Raw genomic sequence first — 15,001 nt, forward strand, 5'->3', positions numbered from 1 at the left:
AAGACAGAGCAAATACTTTGCTAAAAAGTAGAATCTCTTCTTGAGGGGTGCTGGACCTTCCTTGGGATGATGTTCAGTGCAGGAATTGTTGGTTTGGATGCCAGAGGTGGGTGATGTTTCCCTCCAGCAGCACTGTACAGGTGGGGTGGTGTTAAACCAGTCCCCACACCAAAGTGAGACCTGGTAGATAAAAGATAAGCAGGAATAAACCAGTAGGAATTAGTAGGAATAAACTTTTCTTATTATTCCTACAATTAGTAGGAATGACCTTTTATCAGATTCATAAATGTTAAAGGCATTTTTCAGAGCATGCACAGTGCTGGAATAGCCCAAGAATCTTACCAAGGAGGTTTGACCTTTAAAAGCAGCTTAATGCTGTTAAAATTAATGAAATGAATATGTAAGTTAGCAGCTCAACACCTCCCTTTACAAATCCCTGGGGGTGTTTTCAAGAGAGGTGTCAGAGGTGCATGTGCAAAGGTGAGAGGAGTTGAGGTTGTGTGGGGATGGAGTTGATAGACCTTTGCATAAATCCTGAATGTGGGAATGAGATGTGACCCTGCTGAACTGCCACATTTCACCCTTAGTGTCACCTGCACTGCTCTTACTGAGCTTTATTCCCTGGATATTCATCTGAGCCTCAGGAGCTTCCCTTCCCTTGTGCTGTGCAGGTGCAGGTCACTGAGTGCAGCTTTGGTTTGTGCCAGTTCTCCTCCAAAACCCAAATGTGATAATATCCAACCTGATTTATAAACTGGGGACATTTAATTTATGAACATATTAATAACTTCACCCCATCACTGCAATGTAGTCATATATAGGATATATAGAGAGAAATATATATAAATAGGATGAAATGGCTCCATTTTAAGCTCTGCAATAGAATATTCTGGAGATAATTTTTTACCCCTCAAGAATGAGAACACTTCAGTGTGCACAAAATACTATATAAGCATACAATAAAATGCATGTCTGAGTATTGAAGCTGATATTTTAGTGTTTCCAGGAAGTCTCAGACCCCTGCCCAGGACTGTTTATAATGGTGGGGGTGTGAATTTCCATCTTTTCCCTGGAAGGGCTTGCACAGCCCCATGCTCCTGGAATGATCAGTGCTCTCAGGAACTGAGCCCAACCTGCTGGTCACTGAAGTGCTGTTCATTTTCACTTCATTTCACACCATTTCATTGATCTGCTCCCTTAAATCCCACCTTTATGGGGCTGTGTGTTCTTACCCAAAAGGCATTTAAAGCTGACAGTGTAATAGATTGTGCTGTGAAAGCTAAATAGCTGTTTATTACTTATCCCTGCTAATTTGTGCTCTGCCACATCATCACCCATGTGCTAATGTGCCACTGGTTTTCTTTGCAAATGAAATCTCATCTTTTTAAAGTATTCATAATATATTGACAAATTGCTGATTTTAGGAGTCACGAGAGAAAAAGGTTAACAAATTCTTTATGTGTTTTAATTGAAATTGCCATGGTATAGAAAATATATTTTATATAGTTGTTGAAATGGACATGATTGAGTTCATACAATACACAGGAGCCACAAATAGCTGCAGCTGGCTGGACTGGCCACTTGGAATTCCTTTGGCATGGAGAAAAGCAGGTATAGTGGGACCAGTGAGTCAGACTCAGTAAGATGATTTGTGCACAGAAAAGTCAGAAAGATTAGGACTGTGCCTGGCCCTTGGTTGGCAGGGTACAGAGAGTAAAAAGCATGAGAATAGTTCCTGCAAACCAGAATAAGATCAGTTAAGAGAAGTATTGTTGTCCCTTGCAGAAGCTGCAGTAGAAAAACTCATTAATATAAACCAATTTTGTTCTAAACACAAAATCAACATTACACACATTTGAAGTTCTTACAGCTACACTTCTTTCTAAGCTTAGAGCTGCAAATATTTGTTTATTTTTCAGACTTCTTTTATGTTAAATGCATTGCTTGTTTTTGTGAGGGTGGAGAAACTTGTATGATGTTCCCCAGCATTTGATAAAGCCTTGTATACTCACAAGAAAGCTGAAGTGGTTCAGATTCCCACTTTGAGCAGATAATCCCCTTTACAGTGAATGTTTTACAGTAAATGTGCATGGCTGGGACAGGACCCTTCATGCCCCTCTCCTGGGACATGCCCTGCTCATGGCTGAAAAGGGACTCATTGTCCCCACTGAATCACTGGGTGTTCCTACTTTGTTCCTTATTTTCCTTTCACTTCTTCATCATCAGAGTGAGATTTGTTTTTATTGCAGCCTGCCTTTCCCTTGACTGGGCTGATCTCCTTTCAGAAATAATCCAGTGCCCAATAACAAATGTTATGGATGCCTCATCCATCCCTGCCACCCCACAGCAGTGGCAAGGCACAGAGGCACAAATGTCCCTTTCAGAAGGGCCCGGCTGATGTTCCCCAGCACACCCTGCTCACTCCACTGTTCTTCTCCAAGGAGGAAATGCTCACAAGGTCTTGGCACGCAGAGCAGAAGCTGCTTATCTGTGCTCAGATAGGGCTGTGACTTACAGGCTGATATTTGAGGTTATTATCCCAGAGAGGATCTTTGGGATCATCCAGCCTAGTCCATGCTACTGCTCGCAGGTTCTGGGGTTTGTTGTAGGTTTTTTAAAATGTTGCATGCCAGCAAAATTAAACACAGCAAAGTGAGCCCTGTGCAGTCATCCCTGACTGGAGCTAAGTTAACCCAGCACAGAAAACTCCTGACACTCAGTTTGAGGAGTTGTCAGGAGCCCCTTGAGAAGGGCAGGGGTGTTTGACAGTGATGCTGTGTCCCAGCAGCCCCAGTGCTCCCATCAGGGCACAGCACTGAGGTTACTGCAGCTTCATCTGCTGGCACATCTTCATCACTCACTGTGAATCTGCTGCAGCAGCACCTCAGCGCCTCTAGCTCTGCACCACGGGGAATGAATCAGGAGTGCATTTCATCTCAGCTCTGCTCTGCCTTGTTTTGGTGACTTTCAGCCACCCTGGGCACTGGTGGTGCTGGGTGGATGTGGTTTGGTGCGTAATGCACGGGGAGGATGAGCTCTGTGTGCTCACCCCGTCAGGGTGGAGGTGCTCTCATGCTCCAGCCTCTTCCTCAGAACCTCCTCCAAGGAAATGCTTCATGGGGGTGAAGCAGCAGCTCCTGGAAAATAGAGGGAATTTGTGTTATTATTGTTTTTAATTAGGCCGTAGTCATTGGGTCCGTTTCTCATCCCCGTTGCCTGGAAGTGGAGCAGAGTTTCAGACATCAGCAGCAGATTTTAATTTAAACTTTTTGCCAACTTTATATTTTCTTATGCAATTTACTTTTGAAAATTAAGAGCACATGTTTTCCTTCCAAATAACACACAGTACATTTATTGGCATTTTAAATAGGCCAAAGTGAGTGACCAACCTTCTTCTTTTTCTTTCAAGTCTATTTTTTCCCTGCAGGCAAATTGCTGTGGGCTTATGACCCACCCTTTTTATGACACTATTTCAGCACAGATATTCTTAGTTAGAATTCTAAGTTATTTCTTTGAAACAGAAATAGAAATCACCACCTTGGCCAGCAGTTTCTTCATCTAAGGGACATACAAACATGTCACATAAACCTTTATGAAATCTCTGTCACACAGTTTGTGTATTTTTGTTCCATTTGGGAAACTGTGTAAGCTGGTGTTGTCTTTCTATTTGTTGTCCTGTATGTGGATTAATGGTCATTTTACAAAATGCTTCCTTGTTTGGGGCATGTTCCTGTGGCATGGCCATCCTGGGAATTGCTACAAACTTCTGCATCCTTTCTAAAATAGATACAGATCTCTCTTATTTCATGTGCTCGTACCCACACCACCAAAATAGAGACTACAACACTTTGATCCAGAAAAGGCAGCAAGTGGCAGTAATATTTTGACTCTATTACATACTGTCAGCCCTTATTTCTTATGTTTAGTCCTCATTTAGCACAATAATAATTTGCTTAGATGGGGTGTTTAAGGTGAGTTTTTCTACCAGCAGCTCTTGTACTCAAACTCTTGTTTGGGCCATACAAACCATTTGGATCCCAAACAGAGATTTGGGCAGCCAGAGCAGAATTTGAGAAACCAAGACTGAGAAAGAGGACTCAATGTTACAAAGAAACCATCCTGCCTTTGGATCTGGAGCCTGAGAAGTGAGATTTTGTAACTGCTGCTTTTATTTTCCCACAGAATCGTTTAGAAAAGACAGTTGCTCATAAGTTTTATATTTCACGGATTTTTCGCAACTGAGAATTAAGTCATCTTGGGGCTTTTTTTTTTTTTCCCCTAATTTGCCTGCATTTAAGTCTAATAATAGTTTATTAAACCTGGCATGTGGAATAGCAGAGCCTTAGTGCTGGAAAGTTTGGGATTCATTTCCTGCAGCAGTGGGGACAGATCCGTGTCACACCAAGTTGTCTCAGCGCTGAGTTGGGCGTAAGCTGCTTCTGCCACTGACTTTGTTTATGGGAAAAACTAATCTGGCTGTGAGAACTGGACTTATTTGAAAGTAATTGACAAGAACTGTGTCTGTGATCCCCAATATAAGCTTTTTCCAGTCACTTTGGAGAGATTAGATGTCTCTTAACATCATCTTACTGGCAGTGAAGTTGCTCCAAAGGGACTCCTTTAATCATATTAGTTTCGCTGCCATCACCCCGTCTTCAGAGCCTTTCTTCTTCCCTAATAGAACCAAATCTGCTTTTGCCATCTATTAGGTCCAACATTAATGCTCCTTTGCATATTAATTACCATTGCTTTACCTATAACATTCAGCTCACTCTCAGCTGTCCCCAGTTTTGGCTCTGAAGGCTGAGAGCTGTTACTTCTTACAGAAAACACTGGGTTGTGTTTCATTTTCTAATGACTTTGTATGAGAACCATTGAATAAAGAAGGAAGTAAAGCTTAAAAGGTGTAACAGGAATTCACCCAGTCTTTATTTTGGCTTGTAGTGTCATTTGTGAATGAATTTTCCTTGTTTTATAAAAAGTTAGCCCTGATTTCTTAGCCTAAATATTTTAACAAACTTTTTAGGGAACTTCTGAGCAGTGTAATTTTTTAGTTTCACTTATGTGTGTGCGTTGGAGGTGTAATTAAAGGAAGTTTTTTATTTTAAAATAGCAGGGGAAAAAAAGGAGAGCAGGGGAGTGAGCTTTCAAAAAGAACTCTCACAGATGAAAAGATAATTGTGGCTATTTCAGGCAGGACTTGCACTGGGACAGCTGTTAAAAACCCCAAATTCTCATTGTGTCAGTTTGGAACTCAGATCAAATCATCCATCAGCAATTGCAGCTCTTATCTTCATTGAGTTAGTGCTGCTTTGGTTAAGGAAAAGCCAGGCAGGCTGTCATGTTCTTGTGATCTGGAGATGAAATCATTTTCCGAAAGAATTATAAAAGTACATTGCGGATTATAATTATACACTGAAAGTTACTTTACGTTTTTAGTCTGTATACAGATTTAATAAGAAATTAAACATGTGTAGAGGAAAAGCTCAGGAAAGGAAGGAAAGGATCTAGCACAGATTACAGTATATGAACCATATGTTTGAGATAATGCTGATAGGGCTGAAATATGTGGCCTGTGGTGGAGTTCTGTATACAAATGACGTGCTCATTCCTTCTCCACCATACACACACTCTTACCTTTGACATAGTAGGGACTAATGCCAGTGAGTAATTAAGAAAGCATGGAAACCAAATAAGTTTCTGAGATGGTTGATATTATTTAATACATGTTACAGCTGGGATAGCTGAAGGACAAACTGAAGGTTTGAAGGGAGATGATGTCTTTTATTACACCATATAGTTCAAATAGCTTGAGAAATAGGCAAACTTTCAAGCCTTGATTTTTTTTTCTCTCTTAGATCACAGTATTTATAGGAATCTGTCTTGAGAGATTAATGTACAAGGCAATAGATCTGATAGTCATTCATGTCCCAACTTTGGTCAGAAACAAATGTTTCCTTTTCAAAGTTTTGTACTAATGTGGTTCTCAGAGGCTGCAAATAAATGGTGTGGCTGAGTACAGGCAGTGTATTAAAAATGTCTGAAGAAGAAAAATAGTAGTTGGAGAGAAACTGGCATTCCAGGACAATGGGAACTTTAAATATACACTGCTTTTCCTCAGATTTTCCTGTGAAACCTTTAATAAGCTTGAGCTGAGTCACCTGCACTCACTTGGTAGAACATCAATTTCTGCTCTCAGTATTGTTGCATCCTCTGTGAAAGAATGCCAGGCAAAGTTTCTTGTGAAACAAGGAGGAAAAAGGGGGAAATTCTGTGGGAGTTTTGCAGTGCAAGTGCTCATTTTCAGAATTACATTTGTGAATGAACACATAGGTGTGCTTTCAGTGCCATCCATCACACTTAGCTGTAAGCTCAGTGCTTTCTGTCCCAGGTGTGATGCTCCTGTACCCCAGTGAAGAACCCACAGAGGGAATGGAGTTAGAAAAGTAACTCGTGAGAGTTTGTAAATGTAATCTGAAGTCATAGATGTGCATCTACTCCTGAGGTAAAGTAGCAGAGGGAATTTTGTGGAATTAGGAGTTGTTGGAACCCTGGATACTGAGAATTTGAGACTTTCTGTGCTGCCAGGCACTGACCCCCAAGAGAACACTGCATTTGACATGAAGCCATAGAGAAGGCTTCCAAAATGAAATTATAGAACCAAGATTAGAGGTGTGTAGTTTAAATAAAAGTGTATAATATCACATAGTAGAAAACTTAGAGTTTAAGGGTTTAGAATATAGTATTATATATAAAGTGAGATAAAAATTTTAGGACAGAAGGCAGTCCTTCTTTACCTTCTTCTTCACCTTCTTCTCCATAACTTCAAGTAGTGTTGTGTAATTAGATAGAAAAGTCCACACTGCAGAGCACAAGTAGTTAGCTATTAGAATAAAAATAAAAACCAGTGTCATTTCTTAATTAGACAGTTTATCCTTTAAAAGCCTTATAGAAAGAGAAATATGTCTCCATTTTTAACTTGTTACAGTACTTTAAAACTCACAGCTTGTGAGACTATAATATAAATAAAAACTAATAAACATCTAAATCCAAACAAGCAATACCATCTTGCACATTTAATCCTGATCCTGACCTTTGAAGAAAAAACCAATGAAACTCAACAAGGAGTGTCACAGCTTTATTCCTGTCACTTCCATCCCTCCCCCTTGTGTTCCCATCGGGGGCAGGCTGTGATTGATAAATGATTGATGATGCTCTGATAGCTCATTAGAAGGATGCAGGTCATTTCTTAAGGATAAAAAAGAAGGCATGGGTAGGATGTGTAGATTATATGCCACAAACTCTATTTCTCTTCCAAAAGGGTCCATCTCACCGGTGCTGTGGGCAGGAGGAGCTGCATTTATCTGTGTGCAGGAAGAGAAAGGGAAGAGCAAGAAGAGGGGCCAGGAAAAGGGACAGAGCATCCTGTGGGTCTGCCCCTAGCCCAGGTGTTGGAGGACACCTGTGCTGTTCACATGCCCTCTGAACAGAGAAGCTGTGAGAGAAGCAGAGAAAAGAATGATCAAAACAATTCTTATCTCATGTGCTGCTCCTGTGTTTGTGCACATGTGGAATGTGTTGGAAGATCATATACCTGAAGGAATTTTGGTAATTGGATTCAATTTAGTAATTGAATTTGATGTTATCTCTCTGTTCCAGAGCAGTAATATTTTTATTGGTTTTGTTTTGTAGAGCCTGTGTACATTAAATTACATTTGGTTCTTGAATGTTTCTTACACAGGGATAGTGATTCACCCACTAATATTAATAAAAATGAGTGTAGTACATTTGGCTTTGTTGGAGAAAATCTAGCAAAACCAGAAATGTGGTGCCAAAAGATCAAGTAAAAGCAAAACATGATGCCAAAAGATCAAGAAGAAATGTATTTCACAAAGAAGAAATATTTTTAATGTATATTAGCACAAAGAATGCAGATTATTTAATGTCTTGATAGTACCTTTCCACAAATGCTTTTAAAAGCAGTTTCCTCTGTGGTTTTTGCACTGCTCCTTCTCATTCCTCCGAAGAAAAGGCAGGATGGTGGTGGACCAGGAACATGGTGACAGGAATTGCATCATCTCTCAGGGGAGCCATTTGGAAGAGTCTTCAATCAACAGAGCCAAACATGAAGAAAAGGATGGTGGAATCATGGCTTTCATGTTTCCTTGGCCAGTCAGTCAAAGCTGTGGCCTGACTGTCGGGAGACAATCAGGAGTTTCTTTAGAATCTTATACTATTCTTTAATATTCTTTGTAACATAATCTTGGAATCCCTGCCGGTCAGAGATGCATTAGAAAAAGTCTCTTTTCCCAGCCCAGCAGTCGAAGAAGGAGTCAGAACTTTTCTATTCTTGTTCTCAAGGTTGTTTATTGTTTCTTATCTATAAAATTCTTTCTCTGACCCGCTGAGGTTCGTCTGGCAGGTTGGGTTGAGGCACACTGGTGTTATCTTTTTTTACTAAAACCACGTGTACACTATTTACAATAACTTTCCAATACCTATCACTTATGTTAGACAGTGAGCTTCTACTCTAAACCAATCCAAAAGTGCCAACATCACCCAGAACATGGAGGCCAAGAAGAAGAAGGAAAAAGGACAAGGCACACCCAAATTCCTCCATCTTGGGACCCTGAGCCCCCATTCTAAAAACCTCAAAAATCTATTTTTCACCCTGTGATGAATTCACTATCATTCTGCTTAAATTTTTGTGGCTTGTAAATCCTCATATACGGTTGGTAATTTTTTCCATGGGTCAAGATCAAAGGCTCAGGGCTCTTGGGCTTTGTGCCAGGGTCTCTGAGCCCCCTGGGGCAGAGTCCTCCAGGGCAGCCAGAGGAATTTCCTGGGTTCCAACAATATAGTTTAGTATAATATAGTATAATAAAGTAATTAATTAGCCTTCTGATGTCATGGAGTTTTGCCATCATTCCTGGGTTCTGACAATATAGCTATAGTATAATATAGTATAATAAAGTAATTAATTAGGCTTCTGATATCATGGAGTTCTGCCATCATTCTTCCCACCCGTTGGGCATTCCTATCACCAACCAAGTGGGTTTTGTGCTGTGGGTTTGGGGTTTGTCACTCTGTTTGCTCTTTCTCTCAGGTGATCTCTGGCTTGGAGAGCCAAATCCGCAAGCTGAGGGAGGAGCTGATCCAGGCCAACGCCCTGAGGAACCATCAGCTGCTGGACCTGAGCCTGCAGAGGGACGAGGAGAAGCTGAGGGCAACTCGAGAGAAGGAGGAAGCACTGAACAGCGTGAAGATGGAGATGGAGAAAGTGATAGCAGAGCTGAAGAGGAGGCACACGGCGGAGACAGAGGCGGCTTTGAGGAAGGTAAGGGATGCACAAAGAGCAGCTCCACGGGGCACAAGGGGAGGGATCACCCCAAAGTCAGCTGAGCAGAGTTTCCCTGAGGAAAAATCACCTGGGGATCACTTGAGTTGAAGAAACAGATGCAGACCATGGGATGGCAGAGTCGCAGCAGGAGCGTGGGGTGTTTTGGGGTTCTTTGATGGAAAGTTTTGCTCTGAGCATGCTGGGCTGGGCAGCACCTCCAGCAGGGATGGAAGGTGCCCTGAGGATCCAACACAGGTGATTTCAGAGGTAAAGCCAGCCAGGAGCAGGGTGATCTTCCTCTGCTGGAATAGAGACTCTGGAAAGGATGGTTCTGCCTGGCCAAGCTTTTTATCCCTTAAAAAGAGGGTGAGCTCTTATGGAGGGAAATACTCAGGCTCAGGGTGCAAGGAAATTGTGTGTGGTTGTCACAGTGGCTGGTCTGATTTTGCCTGTGGTGTACATCAGGTGAGAAAGGCCTCTGAGTAAGATTTGAAAACAGAAATTAATGTTTCAGATTGATCAAGGCTTCCCTCCATTCTGTTCTGTGGGGTCACTGCCCACATTCCTGCTTGCTGAACATCCCTTGGACCCTGTCTTGAATTCAAGTATTCCCCCCCATTAGGGAGCTAAAACATGCAAGTTTTATTTCAAAAGCCAAACTAAAAAAACCCTACTTAATATTTATGGTAGACTCTGTGTATGTGTAAGCAGAAGTCTCTTTTGTACGTTGCATTAAGGCACTAAATCACACATTTTCTTGCAAGGGGATGTGCAGTGGCACAAATTAACAATCTGCATGGGGTGTTTGAGCAGCCTTTGTGCAAGTGACATTTCATTTACCTGCGTCAGGTTCTTGGTCTGTAATTTTAAAGAGCATTCGGAGGATTATGTTGGAAATCAGCCAGCCTGAAGCCATTAAAATGGCTGTGATCAACAATTCAGAATCTGTTCTGAATGTAAGGAAAGCTCTGCTTGGCATAATTATTTAAAGCCAAGGTCACAGAAAGTATTTAAACCTTTGAAATTCATCATTAAAGGATTAATTTTAACTCAGGAAGACATTGTCATTTTTGCTTAAAAATGGAATTTGAATCTCAATTCTTTTCTTTCTTTGATCTTTTTTTACATGTGTAGTATAGCAAAAGAAAAGTTAACTTCTTTACATCCTCAAATTAAAGTTACAAATAATCCTTCATAGGCCAATATCTCTAATAGTCTTGAATTGTCATTTCTGTCAGAAATACTGGTTTTCTTTAATTTGTTGGGTTTTTTACTATTTTTCAAAAAATTTGCTAATTTTAAGCTATATTAACTGCTATTGTAATTTTTTTCTTTAACCTACTTCCCTATTTTTACCCTAATCTGAAGAGCACATGTTGAGTAAAAGATAGGAGGGGAAAAGAAAAAAGTGTCTCTGTTGAAAAGTCTTTCACAGACATGTGAAAATACCTGGCATTACCTTCAAATCTCCATTCCCCATTCTGTTTCATTCCTGTCTTGCAATTGTAGAACTGTGGAAATTGGCCACAAAATCCAAAACTTGAAGCAGCTTTGAGGACAAACTCCATTTAAAGCTCAAAAGTAGCAGTTTCAGCTAATTTAGTTCAAATCTTGGTCCTAGTCCACAGAACCTTGCTGAAGGTGATCTTATCCAAGAGGGGGAAAAAACCATCTTAATTGCATCATGAGCCTGGAAATTTGTTTTTGAAGATATTTTCTACCAGTTGTTGTTACCTGGAAATTTAGGGCAATACAAGTGAAAAAATTGTTCTCTAAATGTGCTTTTTTTTTGTGCCAATTCTGTGAAGATTGCTTAAAAATCCAATGGGAAGCTGAAATTCACAGTTTAGGCGTGGAACATCTGACTGGCCAGATTTTCTGAAGGTCACTCCATTCTCAAGTGAGGGATCTCATTCCTCTGTGATCTGCTCTGGGAATAATGTTAATTTCTGCGTGGATTGCTTTGTGTCATTGTGGACTGTTGTTAACATGAACATGAGGAAATAGAAAAGAAATGATTCATACTTCAGTGACAAGAAAAACAGAACTGTAAATGGGTGAAGAAGATCCAGGATTCCTCAGGCATTGCCCTCCTGCTGCTGTGGGGATGAGAAGGAGAAGAGTGAGGGGCAGAGACAGGGGAAGGAACATTCATTACAGGCTCACTGAATATTTAAATATTTGTTGGTGGTTGTAGACATCTTTTTGACATTTAGGGACACATGATTTATTGAGCTCTTTAATTTTCTGTTGCTTCAAAATCCCGTCTGTAAGGCTGGGACATTTATTGTGGTGTCAATTCCTGAGCACTGGCTTAGCACTTTGGGGTTGGTGTCTGCTGGAGATTGCTGGGACACTGTGAGAATTGTGCCATCTTTTTCTTGCTTTGCCCCTGTAAGATACTGATGTGTTTTCAGCATTTTTTGGTACATACCTGGTTGAACTGATAGAATTTTTAGGATCATTTTTCTGCAAGCTGTTTTGCCCCATTAGGAGGGTGGTGAGAGCAGCTGTGGCTGCCCCTGCATCCCTGGCAGTGCCCAAGGCCAGGCTGGACAGGGTTGGAGCACCTGGGACAGTGGGAGGTGTCCCTGCCATGGCAGAGGTGGCACTGGAAGGGCTTTAAGGTCCCTCCCAACCCAAACCATGCCATGATTGTTGGGTGTTTGGAGCTCACAGCCCTGCTCTGGCTGCTTTGGGCAGGGCCAGGTGTGCTCCAGCAGCACTTGGGGCTCTCCTGAGCCAGGTGCAGTGGAAAGCACAAAGTTTGGAGCAGTTCTAGCTTTGCCAGGAATGGGAGATTGTTTATTGTTTATTAATTCCTGAGCACTTCCTTAGCACTTTGGGGTTGGTGTCTGCTGGAGATTGCTGGGACACTGTGAGGATTGTGCACCTTTTTTCCTGCTTTGCCCCTGTAAGATACTGAGGTGTTTTCAGCATTTTTTGGTACATACCTGGTTGAACTGATAGAGTTTTTAGGATAATTTTTCTGCAAGCTGTTTTGCCCCATTAGGAGGGTGGTGAGAGCAGCTGGGGCTGCCCCTGGATCCTGGCAGTGCCCAAGGCCAGGTTGGACAGGGTTGGAGCACCTGGGACAGTGGGAGGTGTCCCTGCCATGGCAGAGGTGGCACTGGATGGGCTTTGAGGTCCCTCCCACCCAAACCATGCCATGATTGTTGGGTGTTTGGAGCTCACAGCCCTGCTTTGGGCAGGGCCAGGTGTGCTCCAGCAGCACTTGGGGCTCTCCTGAGCCAGGTGCACAAAGCTTGGAGCAGCTCCAGCTTTGCCAGCAATGACTGAGAGCAGGAGACAAAGTCTGAGTGTGTGCAGATGTGGGGCTTGGCGCTGTTTGTGAGGTTCTGTGGGATTTTCTTGGCAGAGGAAATGAACATTCAGCAAGCAGAGCAGTGGACAGGCTAACAATGCTCAAAGGAAGCAACCTTGGAACGCTGAAAATATCTCATAAAAAAGCTCCCTTTGAGCAGCACACATGAGTAAACTGGAGTGGGAGAAGATGATGATGGGGTTTTTTTTTCCTCTCTAAATAATTTTCAACATTTAGCTTTTTATTGACTTCTTTTCTATATTTAAATAGATATTTTGACTCATTCTGTTCAAGGTTCATGCAGGTTCCAGGAACATCTAATTCTCTGTCAGTGCTGCTTTTCTTGTGGAGAAGTAATTTACATTTTTGTGTATTGACTGTACTGAACACACATGAAATTTGATTGTAGGACAAATCTGTAGTCAAAAAAACCCCAAAACTGAGTTAAAAACTTTATTTTTGGGGCTGCTTCTGATGGAAGGGAGCTGTGAAGTGATTCCCTCTGGAGAGATGGGACACCAAAGTGACATAAAACCTGGCCAGAGCCCTGCAGATCCTGCTTGTAGACTTCAATGATGTTTATGTTAGTTATACTCCGAGATTTCTGTGATTCTAAATCAAACCTGATGTTTACAGTTTTTACCTGGTACAATCACTCCACCTGTATCTTGTATCAAATCTTGGTCCTAGTGCACAGAACCTGGATGAAGATGATTTTATTCAAGAGGGGGGAAAAAGCATTTTAATTGCATCATGAGCCTTAAAATTTGTTTTTGAAAATATTTTCTACCAAATCTTATTACCTGGAAATTTAGGGCAATATGGGAGAATAATTAGTTCTCTAAATTTACTTTTTTTTGGTGGCAATTCTGTGAAGATTGCTTAAAAATCGAATGGGAAGCTGACTTTCACAGTTTAGGCATATCTGTGTGTGTATCTGGTGTGAAGTCCACATAAAACTCAGATACTTGGGGACCTTAAATTCGGGTCACTCTCCAAGTGACCACTTGCTTAATTAGGAATAATTATTCTATATAACAATTTAGTTGCAATATAATGTTTTTGTAATGGGGCAAAACTCTTCAGACAGTATCCTATAGATGGGTACTTATTTTCTGAGCAACTTCTTGCTTATAATTTGCAAATAAGGTACTGATAATGTGCCCTGGGGAACATTTCAGTCCCTGCTTTAGCATCAGGCTCAGTGCTGCTGGGTTAATTCCTCACCCAGCACAGCCCTAGGGCAGCCCAGTTGGATGCAGCTCCCTGGGCATATTTTCATGCTGCATATGCAGGAATATCTGTGATTCACAGTATCTGTTCTGGCACTGTTGCAGATGATGGCACACTGTTCAGCACTGGCAAAGAGAGATAGAAGATGAAGGGAAGGAATATGACATCTTCTGAGATGAAAGATGCTCCAAGAGATACTTGATTAAAAGTACTGAGTTACCCCTAAGCAGTTAATTCTCCTCCTAAAGTAAAATCATCTTGTGCCTTCCATGAGTTCCCATTTCTGAGTCCTGTCTCGCCAGCTCTGCTTCTTCTCTGCCACCTCCACATTTCATTAGCACCAAAAGTGGTTCCATCTTTGTCCCTAAGACCTTCTGAGAACTGGCTGTGGTGGGACCTTTGATCTGACACCTTTCACTTCATTAACGTGGAGACTGAAGCCACACTTGCTGCAGATAACTTTGTTTGTGATGGGTTTTCACACTCACTGCAGTGATTCCCGGGTTATTTACATGGGGGCAAATAGGTCAGCCATAAATGTGGATGTGTATTCCTCCCAAGGGTAATGGTCTCATTAAATTGTGTCTAATTGTAATGCAGACCTGTTTGTGTCCTTGCTGAATGCAAGCAGGACCCCCACCAGTTGAAGATGTGCCATTTTTTTAAACTTGTTTTGAGTCTATTACATCAATTATTTAGCTTAGGCCCCAGCTATGAATAATTTAAAGAGCCTCCAATTCTTACCAAGAAGAGTTGGATGTTTCCCAAGTCTCCTAATTTTTTTTCATTATAATCCAAGAGCTATTGTCTCTGATATTATCTCTCTGTTCCAGAGCAGTAATATTTTTATTGGTTTTGTTTTGTAGAGCCCGTGTACATTAAATTACATTTGGTTCTTGAACATTTCTGACATAGCCATAGTGATTCACCCACTAATATTAATAAAAAGGAGTGTAGTACATTTGGCTTTGTTGGAGAAAATCTAGCAAAACCAGAAATGTGGTGCCAAAAGATCAAGTAAAAGCAAAACATGATGCCAAAAGATCAAGAAGAAATATATTTCACAAAGAAGAAATATTTTTAATGTATATTAGCACAAAGAA

At 41.3% G+C, this 15,001-nt stretch overlaps 1 protein-coding gene across 4 annotated transcripts in view; it reads left to right on the plus strand.

The window, feature by feature from the left end:
* Window positions 1–15,001, plus strand: part of CEP112 (centrosomal protein 112) — a 195,998-nt gene that overhangs the window by 94,056 nt on the left and 86,941 nt on the right. For 3 of the 4 annotated variants that reach the window (XM_064728178.1, XM_064728177.1, XM_064728179.1), the window contains exon 21: window positions 9,107–9,337. In XM_064728178.1, coding sequence (XP_064584248.1) covers window positions 9,107–9,337 — 231 coding nt within the window. Of the gene's footprint in view, window positions 1–9,106; window positions 9,338–14,002; window positions 14,190–15,001 lie in introns of those variants that run through there. The other variant, XM_064728181.1, reaches the window with a different exon arrangement.

Source organism: Zonotrichia leucophrys, chromosome 18, assembly GCF_028769735.1.
Source record: "Zonotrichia leucophrys gambelii isolate GWCS_2022_RI chromosome 18, RI_Zleu_2.0, whole genome shotgun sequence".
In the NCBI taxonomy this organism is placed as follows: Eukaryota; Metazoa; Chordata; class Aves; order Passeriformes; family Passerellidae; genus Zonotrichia; species Zonotrichia leucophrys.